The sequence below is a fragment of the Cucurbita pepo genome, chromosome 9, assembly GCF_057944985.1.
Source record: "Cucurbita pepo subsp. pepo isolate OVF chromosome 9, ASM5794498v1, whole genome shotgun sequence".
Taxonomy (NCBI): domain Eukaryota; kingdom Viridiplantae; phylum Streptophyta; class Magnoliopsida; order Cucurbitales; family Cucurbitaceae; genus Cucurbita; species Cucurbita pepo.
In genome coordinates, this window is record NC_141806.1 from 12,923,863 (window position 1) to 12,944,636 (window position 20,774).

At 37.3% G+C, this 20,774-nt stretch overlaps 3 protein-coding genes across 5 annotated transcripts; 2 read left to right on the forward strand and 1 right to left on the reverse strand.

Moving 5' to 3' along the window:
* Nucleotides 1–734: 734 nt before the first annotated feature.
* LOC111802434 (phospholipase A I) lies at nt 735–8,937 on the forward strand. Of its 2 annotated transcripts, XM_023686787.2 has the most exons (18): nt 735–1,524; nt 1,815–1,962; nt 2,105–2,183; nt 2,314–2,467; nt 2,568–2,777; nt 2,875–3,120; nt 3,207–3,369; nt 3,462–3,722; nt 3,807–3,928; nt 4,336–4,497; nt 4,941–5,133; nt 5,609–5,745; nt 5,812–5,950; nt 6,141–6,347; nt 6,447–6,918; nt 7,001–7,217; nt 7,330–7,419; nt 8,201–8,937. In XM_023686787.2, exons 1-18 carry the CDS (start codon nt 982–984, stop codon nt 8,642–8,644), a joined length of 3,987 nt encoding a protein of 1,328 aa, XP_023542555.2. In that variant the 5' UTR covers nt 735–981; the 3' UTR covers nt 8,645–8,937. The 2 variants fall into 2 exon arrangements, with proteins under 2 accessions (XP_023542555.2, XP_023542556.2); XM_023686788.2 differs by lacking the exon at nt 735–1,524 and having other exon boundaries at nt 1,901–1,962; nt 2,303–2,467.
* Nucleotides 8,938–13,084: 4,147 nt separating this feature from the next.
* LOC111802518 (pentatricopeptide repeat-containing protein At1g11630, mitochondrial) lies at nt 13,085–14,804 on the reverse strand. Of its 2 annotated transcripts, none has more exons than XM_087126757.1 (2): nt 13,390–14,804; nt 13,085–13,212 (listed from the first exon to the last, which is right to left on the reverse strand). In XM_087126757.1, the coding sequence occupies exon 1, from the start codon at nt 14,702–14,704 to the stop codon at nt 13,487–13,489; it is 1,218 nt and encodes a 405-aa protein (XP_086982883.1). In that variant the 5' UTR covers nt 14,705–14,804; the 3' UTR covers nt 13,085–13,212; nt 13,390–13,486. The 2 variants fall into 2 exon arrangements, with proteins under 2 accessions (XP_086982883.1, XP_023542690.2); XM_023686922.2 differs by having other exon boundaries at nt 13,085–13,306; nt 13,390–14,803.
* A 1,089-nt stretch (nt 14,805–15,893) lies between these two features.
* Nucleotides 15,894–20,418, forward strand: LOC111802555 (tobamovirus multiplication protein 1). The gene is made up of 11 exons (XM_023686962.2): nt 15,894–16,254; nt 16,693–16,783; nt 16,871–16,923; nt 17,482–17,574; nt 17,738–17,809; nt 18,426–18,498; nt 18,652–18,697; nt 18,802–18,865; nt 19,382–19,435; nt 19,583–19,660; nt 19,929–20,418. The coding sequence occupies exons 1-11, from the start codon at nt 16,102–16,104 to the stop codon at nt 20,019–20,021; spliced, it is 870 nt and encodes a 289-aa protein (XP_023542730.2). The 5' UTR covers nt 15,894–16,101; the 3' UTR covers nt 20,022–20,418.
* The last annotated feature ends 356 nt before the right edge of the window (nt 20,419–20,774 follow it).

The window sequence follows — 20,774 nt, forward strand, 5'->3', positions numbered from 1 at the left end:
AGTCGAAGATTTACCTATTATTTAAATAATATTTTTACTTTAATTTTTTAAATATTTCAAAACTTTTATTGATTAAGAAATTTATTAGAATGTTTTATATACTTTGTTTAATAATTTTAAAATTTTAGTCAAATTTTAAAATTTAAATATAGTTTTTAAAATGTTGTTTTTGTTCCTTCAAATCTAATTTTAAGAAATGTCAAATATGTATTAACGTTAGGAAGAAACAAATACAATTTTATAATTAAAAAGCACAATTTAAAAAATAAAGAAAAATTCAATTTAAATTTATAAATTTATTTTAAACTAATAATGATATAAATTTATATTGTGAATTTTATAGTGCATTTATTTACATTACTAACATTAGAATTCTTTATTTTTTAAAAAAATACAAACACACTATTTTAAAATAAGGTATAAATTGATTCATTAAAAAATTAATTGAATTACGTTTTTTAATATAATATTATTAAATATATTAGAATTTAAATTGATGTAATTATTAATTTAGATTTTTTTAGTATTAGTATAAATTATAATTTTTTAGAAAATGAAAATAAAATAAATTGCTTTTTAGTGTTGATATTTAAAAATTATTAAATATTAAGGAATAATCCGATCAATAGCTGATGAACTAAACGACGTCGCATTGCTCAGCAGATTGCGTGCTTGAGGAAACGGAAAATTAATATATAATCGGAACTCGGAAGGCTTCTTGTTTGTGTCGGCTTCTTCCGGTGTCTCCCAGAAGAAGAATGAACGACGAGTTCGCCTGAATGCTCGTCCATTATCTCTCCGGTCATCAGTATCCGTTTTCCTAGCTGAGAAACTGTGATTATACTTGGAAGGAATCGGTGTGTTTTTTATGGTGTTTAAGAGCACTGGTTCTATGCCGTGAACCAGGTGCAAATTGACTTTGGTTGGCCACTGGTCGATTGGATCATTGCGAATTCGTAAGTAAATTGTGATTTGGTTGAAATGTCCTGGGGACTGGGATGGAAGCGGTCATCTGAGATTTTTCATTTGAAACTGAATTATGGTTCGGAAGAAGATGCGGAGAATCCTGATCGTGTTTCTTCGTCGTCATCGTGTTCTTCTTCCTCTTCTTCTTCGTCGTCATCGTTGAACATTTTGACGCAGGGTCAGGATCTTGGATTTCGGATTGATTTAGATTGGTCGGCTGGAGATGACGAAGATCAGGTGGCTTTAAGGCTCCAGTCGCAGCTCATGGTTGCCTTGCCGGTGCCGCAGGATGCTGTGCAGGTAGAATTGAATTTTCGTGAAGAAGCAGATAATGTGGATGTAGATATGAAGGTTTTAAAGAGGAGGGAGCCTCTTAGAGCTGTGACGTTGAAGAAGTCAGCGGGGTCGGGACAGCAGAATGATGGGATTGGCGTTCTGGCGCGGCTGTTGAGGTCGAATGTGGCCCCGACGATGCCAGGGGTTGGCGACGAGGTGATTGGTTGCGGCGAGCACTGGAAAACCGTTACCGTGCTCAATCTTAGAGGTTGTGGCTTGACGGTAAGTGTTTGTGGCAATTTATTTTGCTAAATCAACTTCTTCTTCTGCGAGCATGTTTAGTACAATGACGGCTTCCATTAGCTTTTCCTGTTTGTAGAAAATTCTGGTATCTTGCGACATTTTCGGTTTCTTGCTCCTTTTGATTGATCAATTATGTCTGAAATTTAATGTTATACAATCATCTGCTTTTGTTTTTTCATTTTTAAGTGATCAATAATTTTGATTGCTGTGGTCGGTTTGAAACATGATTTGAAGTTGAGTTCATCAATCTTTATCTATGTTCATTTCAGGCATTGCCAGCAGATTTAACTCGATTGCCACTCCTAGAGAAATTGTACCTTGAAAACAATAAACTCTCAGTTTTGCCGCCTGAGCTTGGTGAGATCAAAACTTTGAAAGTGCTCCAGGTTGATTCCAACTTTCTGATTTCCGTACCTGGTAAGCCTGGTTTTCTAAAACTTACAAGAGCATTGGACATAGTAGAAACTAGATTTAGATCATGTAAAAACGTGCCTCAAGAACGAGGTGCTTTGATGCATCTCCTGTCCTATTCATTAGATTTTTGAAAAATGTTGAGCAGTAGAATTGAGGCAGTGCGTTGAGCTGGTGGAGCTATCACTTGAATACAACAAACTCGTTAGGCCTCTTCTCGACTTCAGGTTATTCGTCTTGTTTTGGATTGTTAGCAACTTCTGCTTTGTGTTTTTCACTGTTAATGCCCTCGTTTCAAGAGTAGCTGGTGATTCCTACCTTTTTTGGGTCTATTGATTTTCTCCAGCATTATGACAGGGCTATGGCTGAGTTACGTGTTCTTAGACTATTTGGTAATCCTCTAGAATTTCTTCCTGAAATCTTGCCGTTGCACAATCTACGCCATCTTTCTCTTGCAAACATCAGAATTGTAGCAGATGAAAATTTGATATCTGTGGATGTTCAAATAGAGGTAGTATTGAACACAATGATGAAAATATTCAAATAAAGGATACATTAACTCTTAAGGCACAACTTTTTACGTTGATTGATTTTACTTTTGGTATATGCAGATGGAAAACAACTCTTATTTTGGTACATCTAGACATAAGCTTAGTGCCTTCTTCTCCCTTATTTTCCGTTTTTCTTCCTGCCACCATCCTTTATTGGCATCTGCCCTCGCAAAGATAATGCAAGATGAAGGAAATCGTGCAGTTATCAGTAAAGATGAGAATGCAATACATCAGCTTATAAGTATGATAAGCAGTGAGAACCGTCATGTGGTAAGACGTGTTTCGGAACTTGGTTTTTCCTTTGTATTTAGTTATTTATTGTGCTAGAGCTGCTAGGCTTATTTTAAGCAGTTATTACTTTTGGCAGGTTGGACAAGCATGCTTTGCTCTTTCTTCTCTTGCTTCAGATGTTTCCATTGCAATGCAGTTGATGAAAGCAGACATAATGCAGCCCATTAAAACTGTTCTAAAATCTGTCGCGCAAGATGAAGTAATTTCTGTATTGCAAGTTGTGGCTAAGTTGGCTTTCACATCTGATACTGTATCTCAGAAAATGTGTACTAAGGATCTTTTGAAATCATTGAAATTGTTATGTGCTCAGAAAAATCCAGAGGCTAGTCTACGAACTCTTCATATTACCAAAACTCGCTTGCTCCTGTCTACCCTTTTGTTTGTAATTCTAACAATCTTTTTCTGCAGGTGCAAAGGTCAGCTTTATTAACAGTTGGAAACTTGGCATTTTGTTTAGAAAATCGTCGCACTCTAGTTACTTCTGAAAAGTTGCGTGAACTACTCTTACGCCTGACAGTTGCACCTAACCCACGTGTGAATAAAGCTGCAGCTCGAGCTTTAGCAATTCTTGGTTTGTCCTTTTGATCTAATTCACCTTGTGGATATGAGATTCATGTTCTTACAGTCCATTCAAATTGATTTTTTTTTTTTGGGGGGGGGTAGGGGAGAATGAAAATTTACGACGTGCCATGAAAGGGAGACAAGTAGCAAAGCATGGACTGCGAATACTCTCAATGGACGGTGGTGGCATGAAAGGTTTGGCAACAGTTCAAATACTTAAAGAAATTGAGAAGGGAACTGGAAAGCAGATACATGAATTGTTTGATCTTATATGTGGCACATCAACTGGTGGCATGCTAGCTGTTGCCCTTGGTATTAAGCATATGACTTTGGATAAATGTGAAGAAATATATAAAAAACTTGGTAGGTATGCTGCAAGGGTAAGTAGTGGCTAAATTCTGTGCACTTCATCTGTTCTGTGGTGAAACATTTTATTTTGGATTATAGGAAAGCTCGTCTTTGCTGAACCTACACCAAAGGACAGTGAAGCTGCTTCCTGGAGAGAAAAGCTGGATCAACTTTACAAAAGTTCATCACAAAGTTTTAGAGTTGTTGTCCATGGATCTAAAGTAAGATTATTTCCTAGTTTCTTGTCCATGATGTAATGGTTCCGCCCCTTTATACCTTAGTATGGGAAGCTTTTATTTTCCTTTGAGTTTTCTGAAAGAAAGTTCTCGCCAAATTTGTCAACCCCTAGCTTCTATTTGGTTTTCTTCTCTTTCAAAAGCAAAGCCACTAAGGCTTTTTATGGTCACTCTTATCACTGTTCGATAGTAGTTTTTATTATTATTTGAGCTACATCTGGTCTCCACAGTCTGTACAAGTCCAATTCAGAAATGACCAAAAACATTGGTGGATGCATCATATTCTCTCCAGTCAATTAGGATCTATTTATAACAGTGCGTACTTTTGTTGGTTTACATTTTATTATCACCAACTAGCTGATGGAATATACTTTTGTGATGATGTCTTGCAGCATAGTGCCGATCAATTTGAGAGGCTATTGATGGAAATGTGTGCAGATGAGGATGGAGACCTGTTAATAGAATCTGCAGTTAAAAACCCCCCCAAAGTATTTGTTGTGTCATCCTTGGTGAGCATGGTACCAGCTCAGCCTTTCTTATTCCGCAATTATCAGGTTTGAGATCAAGGCTTGATTTCTTTTTTTTTTTTTTTTTTAAATGTTGGAAGAAAGGATGCACATTATGAATTAGATGATTTACAACCAAAATTAGATTACAAAGTGCATCAAAAAGTTCTATCCTGTAGAATCAAGAATAAAGGAATGTGTTCTCTTCTAATCCCTTCGGCTGGAAAAGCACAAGGAGGCCATGAAATGAACCTTACGCCATGCTGAAAATTTATCTTCCGCTCTCTTTTCATAAGAAAATTTACGCCATGCTCAAAGAAAACCCTCTTTTCATAAGAAGGCTTGAAATAAGACCTTTTAGTTTCTGTTTTAGTTATTTTTTAATTTTCTTTTTGTGGACACTAAACTAAAGCAGCTTGATTTCCTTCGCATAAACTACAGTGCCATATCTGATTGTGGCAATTGCTACATTACATTCTACATTTTTGCAGTATCCTGCTGGAACACCGGAGGTACCTCTGGCAATTTCAGACAGTTCAGGGATTACTGTGTTTGGATCACCTTTGGCCAGTGCCCAGGATGGCTATAAGCGCAGTGCTTTCATTGGAAGTTGCAAGCATCAAGTATGGAAAGCTATAAGAGCATCATCTGCTGCCCCTTATTATCTTGATGATTTTTCAGATGGTATTTCTCCTAGTTCTTGTTTAAGTGAATATATTCTCTATCCCTTTTATAATTTATTAATACCGTACATTGGGTTATTAAATTTTATTCTAGTTTGTAACGAGTTAAATATAATTGATAAAAGTCCATAAAATAAAATTCACATGTATCTTAAATTTGTGATAATTTTTTATTGGGTCACGAGTTTTAATTGCAATTTTCAAGTGAAATTAAATTGTTAGTGTATAGAAACATGTGTGCAGGGTGGGCATAATGACGTAATTAATACAAATCTTCCTACTGATTGTTGTTAGATTGATTGCAATATTGTTAATTGGTAACATGAATGAAATTTAACGTGAGAGTTGGGTGGAGATTATTGTCTACTGATGATTCTCTCATTCATACTTCTGATTTATTAAAGATAAAGTTGGTCTTCAATCAAATGCCCCTCCATCTTTGATATATTCATTCATGGTCCTCTGAATTTTTGAAGATGTAAATCGCTGGCAAGATGGAGCCATAGTGGCGAATAATCCTACAATCTTTGCCATAAGAGAAGCACAGCTTCTATGGCCTGACACGAGAGTTGACTGCTTAGTTTCCATTGGATGTGGCTCTACTCCAATGAAGGTAATTTATCTTTCATATGAATAATTATATTATTTTAATGCTCTATAACTATCTTTACTGTTTTAGGTGAGGAAAGGCGGGTGGCGTTATTTGGATACTGGACAAGTGCTAATTGAGAGTGCATGCTCTGTGGATCGAGTGGAGGAAGCTTTGTGTTCATTGTTACCTATGCTGCCTGAGATACATTATTTCCGATTTAACCCTGGTATGATATCTTATTCTACTCATGATTTATTGGTTTAGCATTTGCGTGAAATTTCCTTTGCTTAATCCTTCAGTTATTTGCCTTCACCAAATTTAGACCCTAAAAGAATTTAGGGGTTATCCTGACACGTCTATTTCAAGAACAGAGATGTGCACATGATCCATATTTTATTTTATTTTATCTATTGCAGTGGATGAACGTTGTGATATGGAATTGGACGAGACTGATCCAGCAGTCTGGCTGAAGTTGGAAGCTGCAGTTGATGAATATATCCAAAGCAATAATCTGGCATTTAAGGATGCCTGTGAGAGATTAATCTCGCCTTATCAATTTGATGAGAAGTGGTCGGAAAACTTCAATTCATTTCATTTGTCCAGGGTGACGGGATCATCAGCAGGTGTTTGTTCTCATAGCATTTTCAACTGCTCGATGTTTCTTTCTGTTTGGATTTTTATTGAACTAACCAGTTATTCTACTGATTTTATGGTCATGCTAGATGAGAATAGCCCTTCTTTGGGTTGGAGACGGAATGTACTACTGATTGAAGCTTCTCATAGTCCTGATGCAGGAAGAGTTATGCATCATGCCCGTGAACTTGAAGCATTTTGTTCCAAAAATGGAATTAGAATATCCCTTATGCTTGGAACATCAGGGATTGTGAAGACTATTCCTTCAACAACATTCCCAACACCTTTTACATCACCCTTATTTACTGGAAGCTTTCCATCAAGCCCACTTCTGTATAGTCCTGATGTTGGAGCTCAAAGGCTTGGTCGAATTGATATGGTTCCACCTTTAAGCTTAGATGGCCAATTGGGTAAAGAAGCAGCATTAGCCCCCGAGTCTCCTTTAGGACCTAGAGAACTCTCCTCACCTGTACAGGCATTGCATGAGAAGTTACAAAATTCACCTCAAGTGGGCATTGTACATTTGGCCCTTCAAAATGACTCATCGGGCTCAATATTAAGGTCAACACACGTGGCAGATGTCTATGAATTCAGTTGCAGCATTTTCATTTGGTCCTGACCTGCTCATTCTTTATTCTTGTAGTTGGCAAAATGATGTTTTTGTAGTTGCTGAACCTGGAGAACTTGCAGAGAAATTTCTACAAAGTGTCAAATTGAGTTTGTTGTCAGCCATGCGAAGTCATCGTAGGAAGGGTGCATCATTGCTTGCCAATGTCTTGACTGTGTCTGATCTGGTGGCACTCAAACCCTACTTCCAAATTGGAGGCATTGTCCATCGTTATTTAGGACGACAAACCCAAGTATGTTATGTTCATATTGTTCTTTGCTTCCTTGTGGTTTCTTGTTTGCTATAGTCAAAGTCACAGTACAAAGAACTTCAGTTCTGAGTGTCTATTGGTGTTTGTGTTCAAGGTTATGGAGGATAACCAAGAAATTGCAGCTTACTTGTTTCGTAGAACCGTGCCTTCCTTGCATTTATCACCTGACGATGTTCGTTGGATGGTAGGCTTTCAAATCTTTCTCTAATCCATCCCTTACATTTTAGATGTCTTCAAAGTTCATACCTTGTATATTAATTGATGCATGAAAGTTGTAAAACTTTATATTGGGGATGGTTTCAATTTCTAGTGCATTTCTAGGTGAATCACTGGAACAGTAGAAGTTCATTAGATTGTCTGTTTCATATTTCTGCAATTGCTTTTGTTCAGTTCTTTCACGTGGTTCTCTTTGTCAGACCCATTTGGGAAGACCTTTTCAAACAAGAAATTCAATTTTTTCCTCCTTGCTTTCCCTTCTAGATGTTTGTTGGTCTTTGATCGAATCATGGTGTTAGTCATACATGGACCCTTGTGTTCCTGAGACATTTTCTCTAGCGAATCTCACATCTGCTTGTCCAACTCTTTTTCACCCAATCATGTAATGTTAGAATTTCAAAGGTGGTCAATATTTTCTGGCTGCTTGTCCTTGGGAGAGTTTTACCGAGTTCTTTAACCCAGAAAATCTCATATGTAGTCTTGGAGAATAACCATAGGTCAAGGATAGCACAAGTTCTAAGGACAGGTTTTTGTAATAAGCTTCAGGATAAGGTCAAATGATACTTAAGATTTGATGGATTGAAACTTTTACACTAGATTTGTCTGTCCTTCACTTCACTGTTTGACTCAGTAACTTCCTCTAAATATATGGTTCTCCTAGCACCGAACGTAATAGTTCATCCGCTTATATCCATTTTTTTTCCATTAATGTGAACGATTCATTACTCATATTTCTGAATTTTCTCCAGGTTGGTGCTTGGAGGGACAGGATCATTTTTTGCACTGGAACTTATGGGCTAACCCCAGCTTTAATTAGAGCCTTTTTGGATTCTGAGGCTAAAGCTGTAATATGTTCTTCAACTGAACCCCCTGACACGCAACCAACAACATTCCAGTCAGGGGATTATGATACCATGGAAAACAGGAAGTTCGAGATTGGCGAAGACGATGGAGAAGATGATGATGCTGAGCTTTCAAGTCCCACAAGTGACTGGGAAGACAGTGATGCTGAGAAAGTTGGAACTTATTCTTTAGATACCTGGGATGACAATGACGAAGAACTTTCCCAATTTGTTTGTCAGTTATACGACTCGTTATTCCGAGAGCGTGCAAGTGTAAATGCTGCTTTACGCCACGCTCTAGCTTCGCATCGAAAGTTGAGGTATAAATGCCATCTTCCTGATGTCCAATAATATCTTGAACAATCACACACATACAAAAATAAATGAAAGAGATTAATATAGAGAAAGGTCGAGAGGAATAGTTGGAAAGTAGATGGATTTTGCTGAGCATAGAGAACATTCAAGAAAATAAAGAGGAAGATCCAATTTTGAGGGGGTTTTCTTTTGTGTTCATTATAACCATCTTTTGAATGCCATAGACGTGTAAGGCACTAAAAAGGTTGGCTGATTGATCTTCTTTGTTCAGTTATAACTTTGTTTAGGCAAATTTGAATGTAAAAATGAGCATAAATTCTCTTCTTTGAGGACTTTCTGATTACTATGCTTGTATTTCATCACTCGAAGGAAGGGTACAGACCACAGCGGAAAATACCCAACCACCAAAATGTTATATGTTGGAAGTACCCTCCATTTGAGAGGATGTGTTGGTAGGCTAGCAAGTTCGAATGTGAATTTGGTTAACATCAAGTTTGAATTTAGTCCGATATTTGCAAATTTAGCCTTATACTTTTAGATTTGCAAATAATAAGTTTTTTTTCTAATTTGGTTTATGACTTTTTATTTTCGGTATATTAGCAGACATATCAGTAACATATTTGATACATTATTTAAAATATCGATCAACTGATATACGTAATATAAAAAGTGCATCATAAAAATAATATAATCATTGTCAATAAAGCAAAATCAAGATTAGTCATGAATATGTGAAAGTTGCCTTCTCGTCTCGTTTTCCTACTACGAGTTCTTTGTTTCTAACTATAAACAATCTTTTTTAGAACATGTTAGATCTACGAACTTTGAATTCGGTAGGTAAGAAGTTAGTTTTGTAGCCACATAAATTCCACAATCCAACATTTCATTGCAACAAACATAATTTAAAACGATCTACCAAAGTAAGATAACTGCGGGTTCGAGCCTCGTCAGTCCCGATGGATCCAAATCCAATAAAAAAAAAAAATACATCAATTCATCTCTTTCTTTCATCTCTTTCTTTCCTGTGAAAGAGAGAACAAATAACATAACTTAATTTTATTTCAAGCGGGATCTTTTTTTTTTTTTTTTTCCACATTTTTCATCCAAAAAAAATGGAAATTTCCATTTATATTGATTGATGGGAGAAAGCCATATGTGCCATATGTGAATCACCGCAATTATTGGTAGCATCATATTCCGGATTCGAAAGAATACCGTACTGGGTCTAGTTGATTACGCCCGATTTTTGTAATGGAATAGAGTACTATACGTTTCCAAGAAGCACATACACAAAGGAAATTTGGACGATACAAAAAAAAATTGTACACTATGATCTAATTTTTCGTCTTAAAGCAAAATATATACGTTCATACTCCAACAACTTATCGTAAAAAGCAAAAGTATGGACACCTAACACAGTCGAGGAAAGCATCAATTGGGTGGGTATGGGTTCATGAAGGGTGTACAAGAAATCTTCCCAAAATAAATAAACAAACCACTTTTTTATTTTATAGCATCCATCTTAATTTTCTATTTAAAAAATGGTTATATTGTTCTCACAAAATGAAACATAAAAGGCACAACCAACAAATCATGATCTTTTTGTTATCATTGCTGTTCTTCTTTGAAACATAATAGAGAGTTTTTAAATACCATTTTTCAGAAAGTATAGCCTGGATTTAAGTATTTTATTCAATATAAAGCCATATTATTTATTTTAAATAAATCCTTCCTTGAGAAATTATTCCCAAAAAAAAAAAAAAAAAAAAACAAACAAACAAATCCGGTTAAGAGTTTTTCACCATCGGGTGTTAAAAAGCAAACAAGTTCTTTAATCTACATTTACGGATCAATCTATCGTTATTTTGTTTATATTTGATAGATTTCTTTATGGTGCGACAAAAATGCGGATCCACCTTTGTGTCAATATCGAATGTTGAGGATTATTGGGAGAGAGTCCCACATTGTCGTTAATCAAAGAAATGATTGTGAATTTATAAGTGAAGAATTCATTTCTGGTCGGGCTCTATTATGGATTTCTGACTACATTCTCCATGGGGCCCTCTTATCTCTTCCTTCTCCGAGCTCGGGTTATGGAAGAAGGAACTGAGAAGAAAGTATCAGCAACAACAGGTTTTATTACGAGACAGCTCATGAGGTTCATATCGATCTATTATGTGCCTCTGCATCTAATTTGGGTAGACCTCATACAATAACTGTCCTAGCTCTACCGTATCTCTTGTTTCATTTCTTCTGGAACAATCACACACACTTTTTTGATTATAGATCTACTACCTCAGTCATTATGGATTAATCTTAGCATTTAATGTGTATTTCTGAATAATCTCATTTTTCAATTATTCAACTATTTCATTTTGTTTTCTATATTTCGATGCAACAACAAGACGTTATTTGTGGTATAAGGATTTTCAGAAAAACCAAAAACAAAGTCATGAGAATGGAGGGTCGTGATTCTTAACGAACAATCACGAACATATGAGAATACGTTATTTATGGTAAGTGGGCAGCAAAAGGAGTAGAAAAGGTGTGATAATATCACGAGGGACAGGAAGAACTAAGATGCTTCTTCGAAGCATTCAGAATGAATATTATATCAAAAGCTCAGGCTGATGCTTGCTTTCTCTTTCAAAGCATGGCTTTATATAAAGATCAAAAAGGAGATGGCTTAGACTCAAAGCAAGCAATCCCAGGACCCCAAAAAGCCTCTTTGAATTTACATTATAAACCCAGCAGCACCACATTCTGGGAATCTAGTGACAAAATGGCTGCTACTGTAACTGCTCCTGTTGCCATCGGAACTCGAGGCACCGTGGGATCGCTCGTCAAGAACGAAATTGATTATTTTGCCAAGATTGAGCTTGAAAGATGCAGCAGCAGCAGCAGCTCACATAGGACCCAAAGACCTGATATGGCTTCTTCTAGCTGCAGCAGCTCCCCTCCCACTTTCTGGCAGTCTATAATGTCGTGGCGAAGGAAGAAGAAGCGAACTGGGATTTGTTTTGTCCCGAAAATGAATAGGATTTCTGGGTTCGGTTACACGATCCTTCGGAAAGACTTCCACAGCTTCCACATGTAGATGAGGCTTCATAATCCTCAGAATATTGGACTCAAGGGATTTGCAAGAGAAGCTACCAAGCAGCTTCCTGCTGCTGATGCTTGTTAGGATTTGTGTTTCCTAATTCTAAAGGAAACTTCCTAGGATCCCATCCAGACAGGAACAAATTAGCAGTTTCAACCTTCAAGGTAATCCAGTTTTGGAGAAAATGTTCAACTTTTCTATAGGGTTTGTTCCTGCAATTGTGTATGTAATATGAGTTTTGAAAATATATGAAGTTTTTCGATAATGTTGTATTCACTACTCATCCCACCCACCCCGAAGTCTAAATGTATAAGGATGAACATGTGAGATCACACGTTGGTTAGAGAGAGGAATAAAATATTCCTTATAAGGATGTGGAAACCTCTCCCTAACAGACGCATTCTAAAAACCGTGAAGCTAACGGCGATACGTAAGGGGTCAAAGCAAACAATATCTGCTTGCGGTTGACTTAGGACTATTACAAATGGTATCAAAGCTCAACAATGGGTGGTGTGCCAGTGAGGACGCTGGACCTCAAAGGGAGGTGGATTGTGAGATCCCAGGTCGGTTGGAGAGGAAAACGAAGTATTCCTCATAAATGTGTGGAAACCTCTCCCTAACAGACGCATTCTAAAAACCGTGAAGCTAACGGCAATACGATATCTGCTTGCGGTTGACTTAGAACTATTACAAATGGTATCAAAGCTCAATAATGGGTGGTGTGCCAGTGAGGACGCTGGACCTCAAAGGGAGGTGGATTGTGAGATCCCAGGTCGGTTGGAGAGGAAAACGAAGTATTCCTCATAAATGTGTGGAAACCTCTCCCTAACAGACGCATTCTAAAAACCGTGAGGCTGACGGCAATACGTAATGGGTCAAAGCAAACAATATCTGCTCGTGGTTGACTTATGACTATTACAAATGGTATCAAAGCTCAACAATGGGTGGTGTGCCAGTGAGGACGCTAGACCTCAAAGGGAGGTGGATTGTGAGATCCCAGGTCGGTTGGAGAGGAAAACGAAATATTCCTCATAAATGTGTGGAAACCTCTCCCTAACGGACGCATTCTAAAAACTGTGAGGCTGACGGCGATACATAATGGGTCAAAGCAAACAATATCTACTCGTGGTTGACTTAGGACTATTACAAATGGTATCAAAGCTCAACAACGGGCGGTGTGCCAGTGAGAACGCTGGACCTCAAAGGGAGATGGATTGTGAGATCCAGGTCGGTTGGAGAGGAAAACAAAGTATTCCTCATAAATGTGTGGAAACCTCTCCCTAACAAACGCGTTTTAAAAACTGTGAGGCTGACGGTGATACTTAACGGGTCAAAGTGGACAAATTATGAACTTAGAACCACCACAAACGAAAAACTAATGTCAAGTTTCTCACTTTATTGACATACAAATTGCTTAAAAACAATCTGGGTTTCCATCAATACATAAAGTACTAACCTAACAGGAACAGCCACCATCTCTCCTCTTCTATAAGCAGATCCAAACCTACCAATAGGGAGCGGACTCATTCAACAAAAGCATTACAAATTTCAACCAGCGCAAAAGCTAGAACATTAAATTTGACAATGGAATTCCTCGTCTGTAGAACAAGAACAAAATGATCAGCACAGCCACTCAGAAGTGGACTTAACTGCAAAGCCAATATAAAACAATTAGCTGTACCTATGTAAAACATATGCAGAGGGTGATTAGCTCAAGCCAAGAAAATGGCGCATCCTCTTGTATTTCCCTGGTGGTTGCAGAGCATCCCAGAATTTCCTCACTGAGGCAATCCAGCTTCAATTTCATTCCACGTTTCAACATTCTTAGAGAACCTCTCTTTGATTTGCCCAATGAGTTGCTTTGCCTCATCGACCTTCGAAATGCTAACAAGCCCATCAACAAGAGACTTCATTGTAGTAATATTTGGAAACCAACCCTTCTCCATGCTTTCCCCACAGAGCTTGAATGCTGTTTCATAATCTCCTCCTCGACAAAGAAAGTAAATCAAAGTGAAATAGCAATCACTATCCGGTTGGCAACCGCTATTGATCATTCTCTTGAAAAGGGTCTTAGCTTCATCGAGATTTCCTTCCTTGCAAAACCCATGAATCAATTCACAATATGTAACAGAGTTTGGTTTCATACCTCTCGACAACATCCCATCAAACAAAGCCTTCGCCTCCGATGATCTCTTCAATTTACACAGACTCTGTATCCTTGCATTATATGTACTAACTCCACGCCGAACGCCATATTTTTCCATCAATTTTATGACCTTCTCAACATCCTCGTACTTCTCTTCCTTGTAGCATCCAGCAAGCCAGTTCGCAAAAGTGGTTGCATTTGGTTTGATATCCTTCCTGTCCATCTCCGCCAGAATCGAATACACTGCACTAGACGAACCCGACTCTGAAAACGCCTTGATCACTCTGTTATACGTATCCAGATCTGGTTCGATTCCATAAATCTTAGGAAACTCCATAAAAACTCGCTTCAGTTCCTTGTAATCCTTAGCTAAATTGCATGCAAATAGCAATGCGTTAAGCGATTTAACCGAGTGACACACGCCCAGTTCGCCAATTTGCTTGAAAGTGCTGATAGCATGATCAAGCATATTGGCCTGGCCATAGAGAACAATAGCATGGCAAGCGAAACGCTCGTTTTTCAAGTCGGGACGAGATTTCAATTCCTCGAGGAACCGGCGTATCCCATCGTAGTGCTTGGACTCTGAAAGCTTGGAAATAGCAACAGAGAAAGCGATGCGATCGAGATGTGATTCTGGAGTGAGAGTAGCAGCTCGGCAAATGTCAATTATACGCTCAGGATTGTCCTCAGATTTCAGTAGAGACAGTGCGGCCCTCGATTTCTGTTTCGCGGACAAAGGATTGGTGGAATCCGGGGAAAGGATTGTCGAGAGAGAACGGTAGTGAAGACGATAATTGATGTAAGTCGCGTTCGACGGGAAAGCGTGACGGAGGCGATAGAGAAACGCCATAGCTCAAGAATGATTAGCAGAGAGAGAAAGATGGAGAATACTGAAGGTCTAGGGTTTTGGAGAAGAGCTTGAAGACGACGGCGGGCTTTGCGATCTGGTGCAGGTGTGAAACACGGACGATCAGTGAGCCATTTAATCTTCACCGTCGTTACCATTTGAGAATTGAAAAGTATGCTAAACTAACGGTGGAGATTGAGATCTGATTACCAAAAGTGTTCTTTTATGGTTTTAAATAATTTTTTTAGAACTTTTATCACTTCCAAATATGTATAAGTTAATAGAAACCTCCTTCTGGTAGACATGTTTTAAAACATCGAGGAAAATCACTAAACAAAAAGTCCAAAACCCGTCACGTGTTTTAAAATATTGAGGAGGAGCTAAGAAGGGAAAGTCCAAACAGTACAATATCTGCTAGTTGTTATCGATTGATATCTTGACATAAGACGAGAGGAGGTCTTGTGTCACTCTACCTGATCATATGAAGCTTGTCTGCATTCTGACTCGTGAGTCTCTTCCATGGTCTTTAATTGTTAGACCATGGTCTACGACTAACGACTATTCCACTCAATCGTATGAATCTTGCATGCATTCCGACTCCTTAGGCTCTTCATAGTCTTTAATTGTTACTAACGTCATTCGTGATCTACGACTTACATATCACGGTTGTCGTTATTCATAGTTAATGTCACACTGACCAATACCCACCAAGTTATTTTCAAATTAGTTGTTAGTTCACATCTCTTCTAATTCATCGATTCAACACGAGAAGCAAATTGTTGTGTGAAAGAATCAATGTCTCGATATAGGTCAAGAAGCAGATCTTGTGTCACTCCACCCGATCGTATAAAACTTGCATGCATTTCGATTCTCGGGATTTTTTTGTGGTCTTTAATTGTATAGACTATGGTCTATGACTAACATCATCCGTGGTTTATATATTACATATTATAGTCATATAGTATACAGTTGACATCAGTCGTGATCTATATTACAATTTATGGCTAATGTCATCGTGGTCCATAAAGTATATATTTTTTATTGGATATTTTTTAAAATATATATTTTTATTTTTAATTTAAGGGTATTATTATTTTTTTTTTATTATTAAGATAAAATTATTTTTTATTGATTTAGAAAAAAAATTAATTTGTAGCGGAAAGAAAAATAAATCAGGCGTTAAATAAATCAGGCTTTGGAAATGGGACCAAATAAATGAAGGTGCGAGAGCCAGACGACAGAAAAGTCCCTCTTCTCCTTTGCGGCCTCTACTCGCCGGCGCAGCGGTGGCTGTCTCGCCGGCGTTATCCTGATCGTCTCAATTCGTCGGATTTTCGGTTCTTTGACTCTACGGCGGAGAGAGGGGAAAGTGAGAAAGCTTCTTTACTATTTAGGGGGAAATGACGAGATTGCAGCTGAACTTGACGACGGCCATGGAGATGGGAGTTACGGCATCCAGCTGGTGGAATGACATCAACGAATCTACTTTCTGGCAGGATCGGATTTTTTACTCTCTCTGTGCTGTATATGCTCTAGTCTCCGCCGTTGCTCTGGTCTCTCTCTTGCTTCCCTACCTCATTTATCTAAAACTATCTGCTATGCTGTGTTCGAGAGCCTGTTATTGCTCTGTTTTAAATTGATGTGTTAGAGTGGTAATTGATCGCTAATTGGTAGGTTTGAGTGCGTTTTCTATTATAGAATTGGTTCTTTTACCTTCCGATGGGTGCCACTGGCTCTGGTTTGTTCAATGAAACTCTAGGAGAATGAAAAATTCATGTTACTTCAAGTATAGTTTGCGTTTTTCAATATTTGATTCCTTTAATTTTTGGGGTTTAAACGCTATCTCGAAGTTCGCAGACCTTTTATAAGCTTTCAATGGCAAAAATTCGTGTTCAAATCAGCAAGAAGGGGGAAGAAAAGTAGACCTGTAGAGTAGAGATTTAGATTTAGATTTTGGGTGTACAGCTCTTAATTTGTGTTTGTGCGTGCAGATTCAATTGATAAGGATCGAACTGAGAGTCCCTGAATATGGCTGGACAACACAGAAAGTTTTCCATCTCATGAACTTCATTGTGAATGGAGGTAATATAAGTAGACTGTTCGACTTTATTTTCAGTGGAGGCATTTGAAGTTTTGATTGATAGTTTCAATTCTTACTCTGTGATTCAGTTCGCGCAATTGTGTTTGGGCTCCACATGCAAGTGTTTCTTTTGCAACCAAAGGTAAATATACTCGTGCAGTGTCTGAACCTTTGATGTCATTTGTGATAATTTACCTTTGAAAGATCCAAAGCTTTAACATTATTTGGGATTGGTCTGGACTCGGATTTTCAGTTCTTATTTTTTCCACACTAAGGAAAATCTTGAAACTCAGCGGTTCTACGAGAAAAAAGACTGCATAGCTTACTCAAAATATTGCGGATAGTGAAAACTATAGGAGATTGCACATCGTTCTTGCAGTTTTTGTAGGTTATTTTGAACTTTTCCCTATTGTTTATGGCCTGTGCCTTCAGTTGTTCTTGAGACACTCAAGAGCTATTCTCAAATTAAGAGCTATTTTGTAAACAATTCGACGGGAAACAACTTTTAAAACAAAACAAAACAAAACTTAAACAATTTTTTAACACTATTTCCAAATGGCACCTGAGTTTCTTTCTTCTTATATGGTTTTTTCATAATATTATAAATTTGTCCCTAGTTTTATCTCCTCTGAAAATCTTAAAAAGGTGTCATGAAGATTAAAGCTTGTATACTGAGGTATGTCAACTAATTTTGAATCAGGTTCTGCTATCGTTATTATTGGAACTCCCTGGTCTACTTTTTTTCTCTACTTACACGCTCCTGGTCCTCTTCTGGGCAGAGATATACCACCAGGCAAGTGTTATTTAATGTTTTGCTATCTATTTTCTTTATCAATTTTTTTTTCTTGCAATCAAGGCTGTCTTCTTTTTCTAGTGGCTGAAGTCATTGATATTGCAATCGCTTTGGGCACAATGAGTATTGCTAATTTTTTTGTTGATTGGGTCGTCATGAACAGGCTAGAAGTCTGCCAACGGATAAACTCAGAATAGTTTACATTTCAATCAACAGTGTGGTATATCTCATACAGGTATTTTTAACACCACTTACTCTTGGCTACCCTTGTTCAAAATTCAATCACTAGCCAACTAATAGTTTAAAATCCTTGACTGAATTCAGAATCTTATTTGGAAGGATGAGAGGGAATTCCTGGTATTGGTTGTGTCTTTGTGAAATTCAGCCTTGCTTATATGTATGAAGCAGAGAAATATGTTTCCTGCTACTGGACGGTTGTAATATAATACTTAAGCTGCTATCCATTTATAAATACTGATTTTTACCATCCTATCGTTGATATCCGTGACTTTCATCCCGCCTGTTCATATGTTATTTTGTTGTAAAGTAAATTGAGGTGATGCTATTGATTAGTAGGACTCTCTAAGATGGCCATCTTAGTTATATTCTCAAAGTGAAATTTTAATTCCCCTCTTGCGTCAATAGATCGTCTTCATCTACATATTCAATTAATTATCATAAGTTTTTTGGTGCATTATTGTTTCTAATGCGAGAAATTGGTCATGATTTATTGTTATTATTATTTTGTCATTGAGGTTCTGATTAACCAAATTCCTGAGGAGAGGTTTTGCTGAACCATGTTATTATATATGTTGAACTCAACTCAAAGTTAAATAGTAATCTGTGGACAGGTTTGCATTTGGATATACATCGGGGTGGATGACAACAGTGTGGTGGAATTGGTTGGAAAAATTTACATTGCAGGTTAGTCTTTGTACCCAGTGAGTCATTTCCAGCCTACAAGAGGCCAAGTTTTGCAGATTTGATCTTCATTTTCGCTTTGTGAAGAAGACAGTTTTATATTACTAATCAATTGTTTCCCTTTCTAACCACTGCTTCCTTATTTCATTGTCCCAGTGGTGTCTTTCATAGCTGCAATAGGCTTCTTGATATATGGTGGAAGGTGAGTATCTCCTTCATGTCTGGTGGATATATCATTCAATGCATCTAGATCTTATAATTTCTGATTACTTGTGCTGATTACTTATTTCGTATGAAACTTTTTAGATTATTTTTCATGCTCAGACGTTTTCCAATTGAATCTAAAGGGAGAAGGAAGAAACTTCATGAGGTATGCGTCCATTGTTTATTATTCTTCTATCATGTTGTGACCACAAACGCCCTTTTCCTCCTATTATATGGAAAGAGTTTTGTTATTTATCAAAATTTCTATCCTCCATATCTGCGTGCAATATTCTGATAACTGATAGTACGAATTTAATTTATACGAACAAATTATATGGTCAAACTCCATTATTTTTTCTGCGGAAATTTGTCGCTATGATACCATAGTTAAAAGAGGGCAGTAGGTTTAGAAGACTTATTTGGGTTCTGCAACATGTGTATGTTTATACATAATACCCAAGCTTATTCGTTCCAATATGTTCCTCTATTAAAATTTGACATGAATGAAGATAATAGAAAACGATCGATAAGTTAAGCTCCATCAATCGTCTAAAGTAGGATCCGTGATGTTATTTTTAGGCTTGTTAGATGTACTTTGTGGGTTTTCATGTATATTATGGATCCACGTAATCATGCTTACTGTGCTTTTTAATACTTTTTTGTTTTAAATAAATAATTGCAGGTTGGATCTGTGACCGCCATATGCTTTACCTGCTTCCTCATTCGATGCTTTGTGGTATAGTTCAATCCTTCTGCTGCTAGTAATGAAAGAACCGTCTTCTTTAGGGAATGCTAATTTTAATCATAGGGTGGCCAACATTATGAATGGGTTTCTGACAATACATGGGATTCACCTGATGTTCTTTTTCACTGTTGAGTGCAGGTTGCTCTATCTGCTTTCGACGCTGATGCATCACTCGACGTTTTAGATCACCCCCTCCTGAATTTCATCTACTATTTGGTACGTCACTTCACTTCGGGCATGTTCGTGAGTGGTTTTAGTGAAAATGATTTGTTTATAAAGTTATTTATTAAAAACAATTTTCACCCCAAACACGGTCTTCATAGATTTTGAATGATTAACAACATTGTTCAGGCTGACAAAAATGATTTAAATCATTTTCGATTCACTCTCAAACACGTCCTAAACTTGTTCATACAACTTAGTTCTGATTTTGTTAGATTCCTCTTATTTTTGTCTGATACAAACCATTTTGCTGAACTTACAGTTGGTCGAAATTCTGCCTTCAGCATTAGTTCTTTACATATTACGCAAGTTGCCTCCTAAGAGAATATCAGCTCAATACCACCCCATTCGCTAGTTAATATCCATGTTGCATGCAAAACACTTCCCCAACTTGGGGTTGGTTTTTAATTATCTTGGAATTGAGAATCCTTACTGGAAGAAACAAGGCATGAAATTTGGGTGTAATGTGGCATCTGCTGTTGCATGTGATGCCAGAATAACCAAGCTGTGTTTGCTGCTGGCTGACAGCAATCTGTAACTCTTCTCTTGGGGTTGTCTGATTCGAACAACCCATTCTATTTGGATCTAAATGTGCACAAATTTTATAGATTTCTGTAAGATTAGTGTTGTGTTTCGATCCGCTTTGTTGTTCTTGTCCTGTAATTTTGTTTACTATTTGAACAGTGGATTGCTAGGTGTTCTTCTCTATGTCACGGATGGTTGACTAAAATAATTCAATTTTATTAAGCTTAGCAACTAAGATAGTCATTTTATTAAGCTAGGGATGAGAATTTTACTTAGTTTTGAGGTTAAAACTAAAATATAGTACTATTATTGTTTTGGGAATAAACATTTCTTTGGAATAGGAAGAAAACTAGACGTTAAGTGAACTTATATGCAATGTGTCTGTGTCTTGATCGTATCTTCACAATCCATAGGTCTCGACTTTATATGCAATGGGTCTTGATTGTATCTTCACAATCGAAAGCTAATTTGGAAGTAGGTCTCGCCTTTTGGAGCTGCTTCTAGCCTATCTTTCTTACTAAGTGTGATTCAATCTTTTCCTATTGTCTAACGAAAAGGGTAAGAGTACGATATGTTTTCCTTT